This window comes from Pelophylax lessonae (genome assembly GCF_965119305.1).
Source record: "Pelophylax lessonae genome assembly, chromosome: 11".
In the NCBI taxonomy this organism is placed as follows: Eukaryota; Metazoa; Chordata; class Amphibia; order Anura; family Ranidae; genus Pelophylax; species Pelophylax lessonae.
This window is the reverse complement of record NC_138778.1, coordinates 50,371,350-50,389,335: the sequence shown is the minus strand read 5'-3', so window position 1 is coordinate 50,389,335 and position 17,986 is coordinate 50,371,350. Positions and strand designations below refer to the sequence as shown.

The following is a 17,986-nucleotide window of genomic DNA, read 5'->3' as shown; positions in this document are numbered from 1 at the left end:
TATCACAAAGGTTTATGGACATGTTATTATATTGGTTTTTGAACGGAATCTCATTATTTGTCAATTGGAGGGCACAGTATTGTTTTATGGACATTTAAGGGACCCTAGTATATTATGTATGATTATTGAAATATGTTGGTTTAGTCTAAAAGTCTCATGGCTCCTTTTACTTACATATAGGTTCATAATATTTGTAATTATGTGAAAGTATTTTTTTATCTGATGATTGGTATATTTAACCTTTGGTGTGGTAACTATCTACACCTCCAACATGAGATGATACTCGCCACAGACTACATTCCCGACTTAAGGGGGCAACCTGTGTAGATCAAAGGAAAGCGAAGCCATTCCTGGTGTCGCCAACCACATATCTTCACAAATTAAATTTTGGCACTTCCTATGCTGAAAGATTAATTTTTCTCTGGTCAAAGTATTAACAACTTGATTTCTGCAAATTTTTGAAGGGTGTGTGTGTGTGTGTGGGAGGGGATCCACTTTTGAGCAATTAGCTTACGGGCATGGAACAATAATCTGATAAAATGAGCATAAGTGTTTGTAGGTGGAGATTTCTCATCTATCATGCAAACTCAAAATGGACATGATAAACCAGCATGTGAAGGATTCATCCCCTCCAGTGGGAGGACGAGCAGCGGGGATCCGGGAAATCTTAGCTGGTTCCGGCTGTGCTGGTGGCTCCGGGCACTTCCGGGTACGCAGTGTCCCTCAGAGAAAAGCCGATGACTTCACTTCCGGGTAGAAGGTGGAGTGGGAGGTGTGCGCGTGTGAAGCATGCGTACTTCTTCCTCAGGCAATGAAGTGCGGCCATCAGGGAGGAGGTATAAGTAGCAAGTCCAAGTGACCGGCTCACAATTAGAGTCAGCAACTCTCCTTTGTCCAGCAATCAGCCAATGCTTGAACTTTATGGACAATTTAACCAGAACTTACTCCTGCATATGCCCTTCTCTTCTCTTATGTTTTTGTTGTTTGAGCAGGCATAAGCCTGGATCCTTCCCAAGAATGACTTGAAATACTAAATTGATAGCATTTATAATTCCCTTGAAAAATCAGTGTAGTTTGGGGCATCTCCATAAACATATGAATTAGGTCTGCAGGACCTCTATCACATTTAGGGATTTCCCTATGATTCCATTTAAATAATATCTGTGGCATGCGATATGTTCTATGCAGTATAAATAATTGGATGAGTCTGTGTATAAGAGACAGGAAGACTAGTTGTAGTGTGACTAACGCTATATCCCACATGTCCTCTGAGAGGGGCCCAGATCTCCTACCCATCGTTCCCTGGCCAATAGTCAACTGTACCATAGAGTTTATTAGGAAGTAGAACATATCTGTAAAATCAATCCTTTGTTTTCTCACCATGATATTATGTTGGCAATAGAGAATGGCTGTAGTAGAATTATACAAGTATGTGTTTGCGTCTGAAAAGAATGTCTCAACTGTAAATGTTAATATATTTGGTGCGGGATGTTAAATTCAGCACAAAGTTGTTCGAATATTTTAATATGACAATTCTCATATAATTGGGAAAGGTATTTGGCTCCCATTACTCCACAGCTCAAACGCTGTTAACTTGCTGAGCTCCTTATATCCTGGGTTATTCTATTTTAGGGTGCAGTGCATAAACCCTTCACAACCCAAGTGAGTCTTCTTAGCCTGCCATGTTTTGTCCAGAAGTATGCAGGGTATTTCATAACCATTTTCATAGATCTGGTTTCGAAGTTCGCAAAATGTATTATTTCCCAGCAATGGTAATAGTACCCCTGGTTTCCAGTCTGTCAAGTTTTCCTGATCCCAGCCCATCAATTGTGAGGCTAAAAAATATGGCTTGGCATGTGGGATTGCCAATCCCTTAGCATCCTTTGCTAGTTGCAGTGTCAATAGTTTAATGCAAGGATGTTTTTTTCCTCCACAATAAGCCACAAAAATAAGGAGTCTTTTATTCTATACTATTTTCACATCATTCATATACGAGAGTTGCAAAGAATGTCTAATAATTTTAAATTTGCCCTCCCTATAATCCACAGTGGTAGTCTACACCAGCTGATACATTTCACCTTGAATTGGTTTAGCAATGACTTTAAATTAAGGGTCATGTAATCCCGTACATCATTAGATATAACCGCCCCAGATATTTAAGGTAGTTACTGTGCAGATTTGACACGTCTCCGCCGCTAAGGGGTCTAGCAGTCCCAGAAGATACGGAAACTTAAGAATATGCAAAAATAGTAGATCAGCTGCATTAGTGATATAGGGGCTGTTGTGTGTCCTCGAGGAAAAATTGGATTTTTGTCTTACCGTAAAATCCTTTTCTCTGAAGTTCATTGACGGACGCAGTCTCTGTTCTTCTTAACAGTAGGGATGCCCCAAAGCAGTGCCATAAAACATGAGTGGTGGGAACAGCAGAAAACAATTCCCCAAGGCTGAATCATAGCCAACCAGGGAACATAAGAGCTCATCAGAACAACAAGATGAGACCCACCTGAAAAACATTAAATACCCTCAAGGGAGACTAAAAAACATGCTTAAACGGCAGCCTGCAAAACTTTGCGGCCAAATGAGGTATCTGCAGATGCCAACACATCCACCTTGGGAGGAAGCACTAAGCACCCGAGTAGAATGTGCCTTAACAGGGAAAGGTGGAACCTGACCCTGAATTGAATAAGCCTGCACAACTGTCTGTCTGATCCATCACAGCAGATGCAGGCAGCCCTTTGGTCCATCTGTGAGTACAAAGATCGAATCTTATTTTAGAAAAGACTCAGTTGTCGCCAAGTACACCTTGATTGCCCTAACCACATCCAAAGTATGCAGTGCAAATTCCTTAGGATGTTTAGGCTTAGGACACAAGGAGGGTAGCACAATGTCTTCATTTAAGTGAAAACTGGAAACCACCTTCGGAAGGAAGGACAGATCCGGACGAAGCACCACTTTATCCCTATGAACCACCAGATAGGAAGAACGACAGGACAACGCCGCCAGTTCCGACACCCTGCGCAAAGAAGTAATAGCCACCAGAAAGGCCACCTTCTGGGATAGGGTAAGCAGGGGAATATCACAAATATTCTTTAAAGGGAGATTTCTGGAGAACCGACCGCACCAAATGAAGGTCCCAAGGTGGCAACGGAGGTCGTACCAGAGGTGCAAAGTGTCGCCCCCCCCCCCCCGATAAAGTTACGCATCAGGGAATGGGTGTCTAGTGGCCTTTGGAAGAAAATTGCCAAGGCCGAAACCTGACCCTTGATAGTACTCAAGGCTAGTTTTTGATCAACACCCCGTTGAAGAAAGGCCAAGATCCGAGCCACGAGTAAGAGCGAGGGGGGACCCCAAGAGACTCGCACCACGCAATATACGACTCCCAAGTACGATGATAGATCTTTCTAGAAGTTGCTTTTCTCACTTTTAGCAGAGTGGGAATCACTGCAGCAGACAATTCCCTGTCCTTCAGCACCTGGCTTTCAACAGCCAAGCCGTCAAAGCCAGCGACTGTAAAGGAGGATGGAAGATTGGCCCTTGAAACAGTAGATCCTCCCTGAGAGGAAGTCTTCAAGGAACGTCTGACTAGCCTGACCAGGTCGGCGTACCAAGCTCGGCGAGGCCAGTCCGGAGCCACAAGGATGAGGAATCCCTTCACCCTCGCCCCTGCGAAGAAGTCTTCGCAGCAACTTGAGAGGAAGAAAGTCGTACATCAGCTGACACTGACCCCACGGAGCCACCAGCGCGTCTGTGGTGACTGCCAGAGGGTCCTGAGAGCGTGCCACGAACCTCTGCACTTTCCTGTTGATCCAAGATGCCAACAGATCTACTTCTGGAGTGCCCCAATGAAGGCACAACTGCTGGAACACCACCCGGTGGAGAGACCATTCTCCTTGATCCAAAGTCTGCCGACTGGGGTAAACCGCCTGCCAATTTTCCACTCCTGGAATATGAATAGCGGAAAGAGCTGGGACAAATAGTTCCGCCGATCGAAGGATGCCTGCCACCCCTAAGGCCACAAGAACACTTCTGGTGCCCCCTTATTGATATAAGCCACGGCTGTGGCATTGTCTGATTGAATGCGCACTGGACAGCCCTAAAAAGGTACTCCGTCCAGTGGACTAGGCAAAGTCTGATCGCTCTCAGCTCCAGAACACTGAGTGGTAGCCTGGATTCTTCCATGGACCAGACCCCTTGAGCAGAAAACACCCCCCCCCCCCCACCCGGACAGACTTGCATCCGTGGTGATCTCTGTCCATAATGAGGATTTTCCTTGTTTGAGTGTTGAGGACCGAAGCCACAGTATCAAGGACCCCTTGGTCACCTGGCTCTGTTGTCCAAAGAATTCGGATCTTTGTTCCATTTGAGAAGAATTTCCTTATGGAGGATTCTCGTGTGGAATTGAGCGAAAGGGACCACCTCGAAGGACGACACCATCGGCCCCAGAACTCTTGCTGGACAGCAATAGCAGTCTGAAGTTTTTGAAGTTTGTCCGGAGGAAGAAACACACTGGCTGAGGACAAGTCCAAAGTCAGGCCCAGATAATCCAGTCTCATGGAAGGGACCAGGGACGACTTCTGAAGGTTCAGAATCCACCCAAACTCCTCATGGTGACCTCTAAGTTTGTCACCAGTGCCGTAGGAGATGCTGCATGGAGAAGCAGATCGTCCAGGTACCCCAGGACCGATATCCCCCGCTGGCGTAACAACGCCAGGATCGGAGCCAACACCTTTGTGAAGACCCAAGGAGCAGAGGCGAGACCAAAGGGTAACGCCACAAACTGATAGTGATCCTCTCCCACGGCAAAACACAGAAACCGTTGGGTGTCCTGCACATATTGGGATGTGAAGGTAGGCATCTTGGAGTTCTATGGAGGCCAGGTTTGAGAAAAAGCCCTCAAAGCGTTCAGCATAAGGAACCGGAACAATTACTCCTTGTTGTAACAGGTCCCGTATCGCCTCCAAGGAGAGCCTGTAAGCGATCCAGGGACAGTCGCACATTGGAAGGGAAGAACTTTACCAGAGTGATGGATCAAAACTCGATCTTGTAACCGGACCGTATGACCTCGTAAATCCACTTGTCTTGTATCCGGGATAGCCACAGGTCCGGGAACCGGCAAAGACATCCCCCTCCACCCCAGATACGGGTGAGGGCGCACCTTCAGGCCGAAGGGGTCTTATCCGCAGGTCTGGAGAAACCGGATTTCTGTTTGCCAGACGAGGGTCGTTTGGAGCCACCTCAGGGGGCCTTGAAGGACTTTGATCCCCTATCAAGTGACCCTGAGGGACGAAAAAACTTTTTGTGTGCTGAAAAGGAGGGACCCAGTCTGCGACGAGGGTCCTTACCCTTGTTAGCCTGTGGGAGAAAGGTACTCCCTGTAAGACCTTTACCAATGTCAAGGGTAGCCCCAAACAGGCGATCATCTTCAAAAGGTAGATCAGCCAAGGCCATTATTGAGGTCTGATCCGCAGACCATTATTTTAGCCAAAGTATACGCCGAGGGACCACCGTCAAAACAAACAGCCGGGCCAATAGTGGAGCCGCATCCAGCGCAGCATCACAATAAAATAGTGGAGCCGCATCCAGCGCAGCATCGCAGCCCCTAAACCAACTGGTCCACCAGCTCCGCAAAGGCAGGGGGGAGTTGTTCCCCCCTCAAGTCACAGCGTAGTAACTTAGCCCATTCAATCAAGGTTTGTGACACAAGGGCAACAGTAAACACCGGCCTTAGTGCAGACCCCGCCAGGGAGTACATATCCGCTGGATCCTTAAAGGATGGGGAATCCTCCACTGGAATCATGGTAGCTTTATTCAGTCTGGAGATCAGAGGGTCCACCGTAGGTGGCACAGTCCACTTTTAAATAAGGGACTCTTCAAAAGGGGTAGCGCCTAGCAATCCCCTTAGGCACCCAAGGGGGGACGCTTAGGGTGTCCCACTCTTTTTTGACCAGGTTGTCAAAAATACGCGGGAAAGGTAAAAACCTTTCCCGCTCTGGAGGGCTTGTGAGTGCCAAACGTAACCTGCACCTCAGTTGCAGTCTCGGCTGCGTCCTCCATTTTTTAGGGTCTCACGCACAGATACAACAAGTGCGTCCGCCAGCGCCTTTTCTTGCACGGTGGCGGGAAACGTGTTCCACAGAGTCCATATCGCACCAGGGGAACCTGCAGAAAAGATTGAAAAAAAACCCCACTGCTTAGAAACGTCCCACTGCGCTATAGCGCCCCCAAGGTCAGGCACAAGGCACTGAAGACCCCCAGCAGAGAGACCCCCCAGAATCACCACCCGCACCAGAAAAGCCCAGGATGTCTGTACAGCATGTGTCTGCAGCGATCTGTGATGAGAAGGAAACCTGAGTGTCAGCACTAGGGTAAAAGGAGGGGCTTCAACGCAGAAAAAACGCCTCCAGGAACTCCAAAAACATGGCTGCCATTGATTTTCAACGGAAATCCACCGCAAAATGGCCGCCGGGCTACACAAACATGGCCACCGATCTTATTAGCACATGGGCTACAAGAAAATGGCGGCCTGCAGAGCTTCTTGGGGCCCCCCTAGCCTCCTGGATGGGATCGACAGGATGGGGGGGCCCTTGTAGTGACAGGCGAGCCCCCCCCGCACGATCGTCCGGTCTCTGGCGGCGCACCCCCGCCCCCACCATCGGCATGACGCCCGGTCCCAAACCCCGGGGTAGCTCCAAGCGCCCCATAGCCCCAGTAAGTGAGGGGAGGACGGGGTTCATGACAGGACAGAGGGGAACCCGGGTGTCCGACCGTCCCAAGGATGTGCCCACGTCCACCCCAAAACCCACCAGAGGGAGGAGGGGGGGGAATAATTACTCACCATACCTGGAACAGGTGGGCGCCATCTCCTGACAGAACCCCTCTCCAAAGAAGTGGGGGGGCTGTCGGCCAATAGGAATGCTGCAACGCAGGCCTAGACCTGGTTGTATGCGACCTGGCAAGACGTTTAACTCGCGGCCGACCTAGCGTGGAGCTGGGGTCTGTGCGCACTCGCTGGCCGGCTGGGGTGACCACTGGATCTATATATCCAGCCCATCACCCAGTCTGGCTAAGTTGATTGTAGCTCGCACAGAAAAAAATCTGGATAAAAAAACTATCTAGAAAGAAAACTTTTGCCAGGACCAGAGAAATCCCACCAAGGAACCAGGTCCTTACTCCTGACTAGGCAGAAAAAAAAAACTGACATCCTATAGCAGAGAGAGGGAGTATACCTCCTGGGAATGCCCATAGACGTAGCCAGAACTTGTTTTCTACCTAGTGTCCTACTCCTGTATGGGGCAGTATAACACTACTGTTAAGAAGAAAAGAGACTGCGTCCGTCAATGAACGATAGAGAAAGAAGGGCATCAACGCCATACAATGTTATCTAGTTTTCCCTTGCCCCTCTTCGGAATCCCACTACAGCCGGTTACTGTCTGATGGCAATGGCCAGGTGCTCTATTGCTAAAGCAAACAGAAGCAGGAATTCTTTCATTCCTGCCTGGTTCCCCTGTATAGTCTAAATGGATGAGAGAGGGTATGAATTCTCAGTCTTGCTGTACGCAAGTCATACAAGAGCCAGATCCATGTAATAAATTTGGGTCCAATCCAGAAAGATGACAGTACCTCCCTTAGATATCCCCATGTTATACTACGGATTACTTTTTTAGAGGCTAAAGATAAGAACGCTCTTTGTCATGTGTTATCTGTCGGTATTTGCATATTCACAAATCTGCTTATATTCGTGGCCGTAGCCCTCAAGGAGATTAAACTGGATTGGCCGGTGTGAATTAATTTAGATATCCGTATATACAGCCAGTCTATTCACTAGGACTATTGCTAGTTCTTTCATGTCTGATGCAAGCAAAAAAATGGGTCGATATGATTGGAGGAGTGAGTTCTTACCCGGTTTTGGCAATACAATGATAGCTTCCTTCACGGAATATGTGAAAATAATTTTGATGTGGCTTCCACAATTTTACTTGTGGTTTCAGAAGCCCATTCTTGTGTTTCATTTACAGATTTCTAAGTTTCCTCTAAAGGCAATCTTTATGCTTAACTTCTGCAACTTTAGCCCTGGCACAGCAAGGCCACATAGTGAAGGCCTCAGGAGCAGGATTGCTGGTAAGTAAAAATTCACTGTGGTGGGAGCTGGTTCTTAATGGGAAAGTGCATTTTCAAGTATGCACAGCCATACATTGACATGAACAAAGGTTAAGGCTATAATAAGAGGGTGGTTTACTATAAAATTGTTACTAAGCAATTAAATAATTTGTCACATACAGAAGCAGATGACGTAAGTGCTAACTTGATGATGTGATTCAATCACTTGGTTAAAAATTATTAAAAGTTTCTTGCAGACAAAAACAGGAAGTGAGAGTTAATCTTTAACAGGTGAGGGGAAATAACCGAATAGGCAGCTGCCAGTGGAACAGGTGTCACCATTGTAAGATTTTCTCTCAGCTTCTACTCTGGTGGTAAAGCATAAAAATTATCGATGTCTCATCACCTTCAGTCTTAGTGACGGGTTAAACTATGTAGCAGGGATGCAGGCAGAAATTCAAGATTGATAGGATCAAACCTTTTGTGTTTTTGTTAGCATCAAATGATTCTGAATGTACAAGCAACAGGGATTGCAATGGTGTGCCAGAGGAACACAGGTGTTGGGTCTGTTTTAAGCTGGCATAGTAGAGAATAGTAAGCCTGGTAACAGATGTGCCCTCGGTGATAGACTCACCCGGGACAGAGGCTTTTGGAGGGGACTGTAAGCTAGCTTCTTGCCTACTGACTATGGGCCCTGGCTTTTAAGGGAACACTACTCTGTGAGGTTTATGCGAGGTTTGGAATAATGTTACTTTGGATTCATGTCCATGTCTCACCAAAACAGACTCTGGGACTCTAGGCCTGGGGTCCCTATTTAGGGCCTAGCTGCCCAATTACCAATAAGGACGGCTCCACACAGTCAGACTCTTAGCAGATGTTCATATCATCAGCTCAACCACCTGTCTTCCACACATTATTAATTGTGCTAACACACCTATTGTCTGCTAGCAAACTATTAGGGGGTGTGTTTACACTTGTAATAACGTGTATTGTACTTTGTTAGATCGATCCCAGACAGTGTGTTGCTGGCACTCTCCTGCTATTGTCTGTTTATTAAGCTATTATGTGTTTTCTGCTAAGCTTGTCTGTCCCATGCTTAATAGTTGTGTCACCTATTGTTTACCTGCTAGCAGTCTGTGCACTCCACCTAGGCTGGTTTAAGTGCCAAGTTATTTAGCATTTTAATTATATTTCTGTATACAGTTACGTTTGCATATTATGTGATCAGCCTCACCTGGTTGTGTAGTATAAATTGTGAGTTTTCAAATAAAAAGTTCCAGTTTTGCAGCTAAACAAATCCGGTCTAGTTCTTGGTTGCAATATGCGGCTATTATATCTGATATCTATGTTCAGACCTTGAGAAAGTGGTGTACTGACGGAAGCACTCAAGCGAAGTGTAAGCTAATTCCATCACACTCTCTATCCTATTTGATTGGGCAGATCATTTTCTGCAAGTTCAGAAAAACGTCAGACATTGCCCATTTTTTAGCATGCAAGTTGCTCAAGGGTAGTCTGGTAAGACTGATCCATAAATTTCAGGAAAACCATCTGCATGTACATAAACAGAAATAGATAAACATCAAGAATCACAGTAGGCAAACCCTCGTACCTGGAGAGATAAGCAGACAATATTTCCTCCCCAGTCTTCTTGCTGCAGAAAATCCTACATAAGGTACCGCAGGCTTCAGCCCGTCCAGCCTCGTAATTATCTGGGATTTCATTGGCATCATAAATGGTGCTTGATCCCATTGTGTCTGTGGACATCTGGGAACCTTTACGGCGAAGCTCAACGGTGGCCTGTGTAGCTATTGCTGCAGAGAGTGAGGAAAGAGTGTTTGATTGGACATAATTAACACACAGAAAAAAACTGGGCTCATGGGAAAGAACGACACAAAGATTTCACAGGACAAAAGGCGATACAGAAATTAGTGCCAGCAACAAACTACTCTCTAGTCAGCATTAAAATAGTGATCTACTGTACAAAAAACATATACCAGATCGTTTACCAATTCAGTAACTTTACCCTAAACATGGTTATGTTATTTTAAAGGGAAAAAGTATTCTACATAGTCACATATGCCTGATCAAATAATGTATAATATGTAGTATATTGAATTCATGTGTTATATGCAGTTCGTGTTGGTACTCAGCCAGTATGTATAGAATTAAAGGTGAACGGTATATGTAGACTGTTTAAACAGTAGTTCACAAATCGGGCCTAGCTACAGAAATAAGACAACTTAACAGGCGACAAAGTTTGTACCTGCACTCCTAACCTAAAAATCTTTTTTTTACTATTGCAAGACAATGCTGTTAAAAGAGCCCTCTAGGGGCAGCAATCAATCTGTGGGTGACAGTTAGGGGAGGCTGCCAATTTAAAAGCGACAGCTAGGGGCAGCTGCTAATCTATGGACAATATCTAGGGCAAACTGCCAACTTTCAGCAGCAGCCACCAATCTAGAAATGACAGCTAGGGAAATCCATGGAAAGCGGTCAATCTATGGATGAGAGTTAGTGGAAATCTGCAGCCTACAAGTGGCAACTAGGGAAAGCCACCTATCTACGGGCAACAGCTAGGAAAAGCTGCCGATTGAGGGGCAATTGCTAACAGACTTATAGTCGGAGAATGGGGGAAGCCACCAATCTACAAACAACAGCAATTGGCAGCTGGCAATCTGCACAAGACAGCTAGAAGCAGCTGGCAATCTGCAAGAGATAGATAGGGGAAACCAACAACCACAGGGTGGCAGCTGGGGGCAATTCACAGGTGACAAGGAACCAATATATTAGGTGCCTAGGAACAGATGCCAATTTACAAGAGATGCTTAGGGCAACTGCTAATTAATGGCTAGTTTATGGGAGACTGCAAAAGGCACTGGCGAAGCTAAGGGAGACAGCCTCAAATTGGTGTAAGTAGGAGACTTCTGTTGTGTTAGAAGTTACTTCACATGAGTGAACAGTATGTGTCCATGCATGCAGTACATGCAAAGAAAGAATCAAGCCCAAATTTTAAAGTGCCTTTCGCAATGATGTACCACCACCTGAGCTGAGGTCTGATTCATCTAGCTTGTTCTGCCAGAACCTCACTCCACATTGCAAAGACCCATAAGAACAAGCCCAAGAACTCTCCCTGGTGTGCAGGGCGTGTTTTAAGCCTGGTACACACTAGAACCCGCTGGGTTAAACGAAAAAGAAAAACTGAAGGATCACCGCACTAACACAACTGATGTTAGTGTGGCAATCTTCCCACGGTGCCTTTGTGCTTTGACAGAGGGACTCCCCCTGCCAGAACACACTGATCAGTGTTGGCAGCCAACTTTTAAAGATCAAAGGCTCTTAAGTTCAGCTGGTTTCTAAGGCCAAGTTCACAAGTCTCTAAAACGTGATACGTGTTGGATCACTTTTTCGAGGGCAGACAAGTAGCTGTCTCCAGGCATTCAGGAGGCGATTCTGTCACCTCCTGAATGCTTCTGCCATACAGAGTTTTTGAATGGAACACACCACAACAGCAAGTCAAGCGTTTTGCTCGTAGTTGTGGCATGGTCCAATTGACTTAAAAAGGTGAGTTTGACAGGTGGTGCCACCTGTCAATTGGACAACTTTAGTCAGAAAATTAAGTCCTGATAGATCTCTACAGGCTGAACTCTTTTGCAGGTATAGCTACGGTATGTAAAACAATAAAAATAAGTGCCTATGCCAGAGATTCTCATCCTTTTTTACCTTGGAAGAAACCTTGGCAAAAAGTTTGAGATCTCAGGGAACCCACTGAAATAATGTTCACATCTACAACTCATTGAACAATGGTGTGATCAGCGAATTGTTGATAGAACAATTATTTTTAAAAATAACAATAAATAACAAAATCAATATTAAAACATACCTGTTTTTTTGCGAAAGTTGTGCTTGCTTTGTTCCTGCACAGATGCTCAATTCTGGGTCACTTGAGAAAAGCCGTGTATAGGGGGGCAGCAGGGTAAAGCACAGAGGGTCAAGAGGGCACACTACATGGGGGGCAGCAGGGAACCGCAGAACCCCGGTTGAGAAATCCTTGCCAATATAGTTTAAAATCCAGTCCCCCTCTGCTCTGCACATGCTCAGTTGCTTTCTATCCTCAGCATTGAGCCTTAAATCAGAGCCACTAGAGGCCGATCTAACAGCTTTAGGATTTACTGTTGTTGAATGGGAAAGAAAGCAACAGGAATGACAGACTGTGCTGAGGGAACACAGATAAGAGAGGCAGAAATAAAAAGAACAGCAGGCGACAGGACAAACTCTGCTGGCAGGGAGACACAAAAAAAGAGTCAAAAGGAAGCCTTGTACATACAGGCTGAAAATCATCTGAAATTACTGCTGAACCCGTCCAACTTTCAGCCTGTGTGTAAAGTGGTCTGTTCTACAGAAGCCAGTCTCACTATCAGCTTCTGTCGAACAGGCATGCTGGAAAACCAGTATCCGATCAGTGCTGGAAGCCAAAGGCTTCCAGCGCTGATCAGTATGTTCTGGTAAGGGGGCAGTACCCGTCAGAATACCCTAGCACAGCAGGGGATATCACCACACTAACATCGCTTGTGTTAGTTTGGCAATATATCACTTTTTTTTATTTTTTATTTAGTTCAGCCCACTGGATTGAATGAAAAAAAAAAAACTTCTAGTGTGTACCCAGCTTAACAAAAATAGTGTCTTCTCTTATCTCACCGATAATCTTTCCTTTCTCCCTGGAAGCCTGTGAACTTCAGCACTAAAAGTTGGCCAGTTCAGCAGGGACCAGCCGAATTTCGATCCATGTATGGGCACCCTTACTGTACACAACTCGATCAATCTACTTGTGTACAACCAGCCAGTTTGTTTTTTCCCCAAACGGTTACGTTAATCCTTGTGTTCTGCTGGTAGGGAAGGTTCCCTGCTGGCTGAACACAATAGCAATGCAGCAGGGATTCCCCCATCAACAGACTATCTTGATGGGGAAATCAAGCAATTTTCTTTCCTTCCACCAGTGGTTGAAGAAAATTGCATAATTACTCTAAGAGCCCATTAACAATAGTACGACTTGTCAGGCGACTTAGTCAGCCTGACAAGTCGTGCACCGTCGCGGTCCTTTGTGTGGTACAGGAATGGTTCTAATAGGAGCGACACAAGTCGCTGCGACTTAGAAAAAGGTTCCTGTACTACTTCGGGGCGACCTGGAGCGACTTGCTTAGACATTTATTTTATGAAGTCCGTGCAAGTCGTGCCGAAGTCACGGTGCACGGGACTTCACAGGTCTCCCCCGAAGTCGTGCCGATTCAGTGTGAACCGGCACCAAGCCTTACTCACTAATTGAGGCAGGACAAACAATCAAGCCTGGAAATGTACAGATTTTAATTGAAGTGACAGTTTTTGAGACCGGGGGGGTTCCAATAAGGAAGTGACTGCTCTGGGCTTCAAGAAAATGGCAGCCTCCAGCAAAAACAAGAGCAAAGCTGGAGGCAATTTACAGAACACACTCATTTTCTTAGCATTGTTTATAATGTGAAATGTATGTCCTTTTATTAAAGAACATTAACGGTTATCAAACTGTTATGGGTAAAGTTCTGCTTTAAGATTTCCGCTCACACGGCAAAAAAAAAAAACTGAGATCTGAGTGTCTCTATTATGAAGACAACCTTCTTCACATTGACTAGAACTACGGAGGTGAATGAGGGCTTGTTTTAGGCTTTATGCACACAACCAGATAGAAATACGGCAACTAGTTTGCAGAATATTGTTGGCAGTAGCTGGCAGTAAGATACTGCATAAAAAGTAGTACTGTACACATGCAACGTATCAGCAACATGTATACAGCGCTACAGAGTAAATGGCTTATGTTTGCCGTCATCACTGCTCAGGGCTGTCAGCGTACGTCTGAGGCACCTAGGTCACAGATTACACATTACTAAAAGAAGAAAGCCACATATCATCCTTCTGTTGCTAGAACAGAGGTGGCTTCTTCTGCCTATTCCACATCTCTTACTGTGAAGAAACCTTTCCGTATTTGGAGATTAACTCAACACCAAGTTCACTGTATTGGCCACTTATGTATTTAACATTATCATATCCCCGCTTAATCTCCTAACTTAGCTCCTTTAATCCTTCCTCATAGCTGAGCTCCTCTGTGCCTCTTATCAGTTTGGTTGCCCTTTGCTGCACTTTCTCCAGTTCCCCGATATCCTTTTTGTGAACTGGTGTCTAAAACTGAATTTCATATGAGGACTTACTAATGATTTGTACAGGGGAAAAATTATATCTTTCTCTCTGCAGTCCAAGTAACTCCTAATACAAACTTGCTTTGGAAACCACAGCTTGAAATTGCATGCTATAATTAAGCTTATGATCTACCAGAACACCCAGATCCGTCTCCACCATTGACTTTCCCAGCTGTTCTCCTCCCAGTACATATGATGCATGCATATTTTTACCCCCAAAGTGCATAACTTTACATTTATCAACATTAAACCTCATTTGCCACATTGTTGCCCAATTAAGCAATGCATTGAGGTCGGCTTGTTAGTTGGAAACATTCTGTAAGGATGTTATTCCACCGCAAAGCTTGGTGTTATCGGCAAACACTGAAATGGTACTTTAAATCCCAGCCCCTATATCACTTATAAAGAACATTAAAATGTAAGGGTCCCAAAACCGAACCTTGGGGTACACCACCGATAACCTAAACCATTTAGAGGACGAATCATTAACTACTACTCTGAATTCCAGCCAGTTTTCTATCCATTTACAAACTGATTTTTCCAAACCTGTATTTACCTTACACATTAGCCGTGTGTGGGGAACCATGTCAAACACTTTTGCACAAAGTATACAAGGTCCACAGCCACTCCTTTTCTAAGGTTTTAGTTACCTCCACATAAATAAATCAGCTGTGTTTGACAACTTCTGTCATTAATCCATGCTGGCTAGGCTATTGCTTTATAAGCCAAAACTCAACTATGTGGTCTTTTACTAAACTCTCCAGTATCTTCCCAACTACAGAAGTTAAACTAACAGGTCTATAGATAATTTTGTAAAGACTTTGACGCTTTTTTAAATATGGGCACCACATTGGCCTTATGCCAATCCAGTGTTCCTATGCCAGTCATTAAAGACTTCCCAAAAATGACAGAGCTCAATACTTTAATAACCCGCGGATGTATGCTGTCTGGTCTAGATGCCTTATTTACCTTTATTCTGTCTAAATATTTCTGCACCATATCAATTTTTAGCCATATCGGTTCATTTGGGGCTATGTCAATACCACCTCCATTACAGACATGAGCTCCCTATGCTCTTTTGTACATACAGGGCTGAAGAATGTATTTAGATTAGATAGGCCTACATGCTCAGGCCCGACCTGTCTCCCGCTTTCTGCACTGCCCCTCCAGCACTCACTGGAGCACTGGGCTGTGGAGATCGCTAATAGTCTGAGGCAGATGCTGGTCCAGGGCTTGAACCGACTTTGCTTGGCAGACTTCTGACATTGGTGAACAAACACTTTAATTCATTGTCACCTTTTGCACATGTATTTTGCATATTGTTTTTGCAGTACAAATAGTACCATTTCCAGTGGTTGCTTGTAACATGGGAACCTTCTTATCACCCGCCATAGCCCTCCCCCCATTCCACCCTCCATTAGGGACTGACCCGTCTGCCCTATTATAATCTAATTCACCCTCCACCCTCAATTCTAATTTAAATACTCTTCCAGCCTTCCTAAAAACTTCTCCCCCAGCACAGCAGACCCCCTTCCAAGTAGAGGCAAACCATATTTAGCATATAGGTTGTACCCCAAGGAAAAGTCAGCCGAGTGCTCTAGAAACCCAAATCCTTCCCTCTTATGCCAGGTCTTTAGCCATGCATTCAATTCTCTAAGCTCCCTCTGACTTTCCTGTGTTGCGCATGGCACAGAAAATATTTCAGAGACTTGGAGGTCCTTCCTCTTACATTGGCAACATGCAAAGGGCAGGGCTAGAGAGTACAAGAGCAGGGCTCTGTGTTCTTTAACACTACAGGTTCTTTTTAAAAGGTATTGTGCACTTTCCAATGTTTTTGTAGTTTAAACTAGGTATTAGTGTCATTTTGTTTGCCTTACCTTGTAATGGGCTCACATGTTGTGGCTGCAATTTGTAGTGTCATAGTTGATTTATTCTCCCATATCAATGTATTCATTCACCTAGCTTGTCCCTAGGAACTGGCAACTTATTGTTCCGTGTTATACAGCATCCAGTGCATGTCTAGGCATTGCCTTTGTACTGCATCACAAATCTGGGAGTGCTAATGTGATGAAATATCTCTTCTAGCATGATGATCTCTCTATGAATGCTCTGCATGTTTGTGGCTGTGTCAGATCTAATCACTGTACCAAACAAGACTGAGACCCAAGGATTGTGGGATATATAATTTCCTCACAGGACGTGTAGGTTCTTAAACTACAAAGGTCATGCATTGATCCATGAACCATGTAAGAACACATAATCTGCTGACACAGGAATGGGGAGCATTACTCCACTACAGGCTGTGAGAACAGGCATGACACCATGAAACTTCATGATTAATGCACATCTTATAGAGGTGGAAAAACACAAGGTGCAGATAGGAAGGCTTAGAATGCCTATAAAAATGCTTGTTGGCTCATACCCTAAACTTTCTGGGTCCTGAATTCTAAATAAACCCCCCCCCCCACCCCCCCTTAGAAAATATTCTAAACTGTGCCCTACACAGTTTTAAATTTTGCTACAGAAGTTGTACAAAGCACAGTAAAATTAAGCTTGCATTTAAAGCTCACTAGCAAGTTTTTATCATTGTGATTGTATTGTAGTTACAGACTGTATTATACTTTGGTATCAATTGCACTCCGATTACAAGACCATCTAAAAGGCTCAATAAATATTTAAATATATACAAAGGACTAAAAGCAATACATATATAAAAACACAAGCACTGCAGGCTGAACGTAAAGTATGGAAAGATTACATGCATAAAGCATCTGATGTGACCTTAAAATCGAGCAAGATAACATGCATACAGATTAGTACTTTTTGTACAGAGATCATTTATGCAGCAATCTTCCTGTCCTGCAGTTTTTTTGGCAAATCACCCAGGACAAAAAAAAAACAAAAACCTGTAGCTCATGCACAGAGACCACAGAAGGGAATCATCAGAAACAGGAAGTTGTTAGAAACAAAACAGACTGCAAGAAAATAATATTCTTCCCTGCGGTTGATCATTTGATAAAGTAGAATCTAATGATTGCTGCTTTATCACTTGCCAGCTCACGGTCAGGATTATTAGAAATACAGGTCAGCATCGCTCAATCACAGCAAACTGGTAAGAGCTGTCTGACTGACAAAATAATATGGAATCAATCAGGTAGAGCCTCAGCACTACACGTTAGTAAATTCGGTTGACTAGACTGATCACAATCTGACTGTGTGACCTGTAGTGAAAGAACATGGGAGGAAGTCATTGCTGACCAGTTCTGAAAATTCTCGTTAAGTGGGGTATACGCACTAGTAGAAAATCTGCCGAAAAAATTCTCGTCCGAGGTAAAATCGTACGGTTTTCGCCTAGTGTGTACACAACTTTCAGCAGCCGATGCCGACATTTTCAGCGAAAAAAAACAGAGGGACAAACACCAAAATTTTTATCGTCTGTCCCCAGACAACCAAGTTTCGTTTAACGTGTATGCAGTATGTCCGCAAAAAATTGGATATGAAAGCCCGCGCATCATCTGAAGTTGCTGACGACCAGGAAGTCTAGGAACAAACGTGCCAAAGAAAAAAAAAAAAATCGGACGAGAAACTAAAAACGGTTATGACCGCTGAGCATGAGAGAGAAAAATCGGAGGATATTTTGTCCGATTTTGGTCAAGTGTGTACGAGCC

At 44.6% G+C, this 17,986-nt stretch overlaps 1 protein-coding gene across 5 annotated transcripts in view; it reads right to left on the bottom strand.

Annotated features, from left to right (window-relative positions):
- RALGAPB (Ral GTPase activating protein non-catalytic subunit beta) overlaps positions 1–17,986 on the bottom strand; it is a 185,213-nt gene that overhangs the window by 69,980 nt on the left and 97,247 nt on the right. For all 5 annotated transcript variants that reach the window (XM_082271891.1, XM_082271892.1, XM_082271893.1 and 2 more), the window contains one exon: positions 9,707–9,908. In XM_082271891.1, coding sequence (XP_082128017.1) covers positions 9,707–9,908 — 202 coding nt within the window. The remainder of the gene's footprint in view (positions 1–9,706; positions 9,909–17,986) is intronic.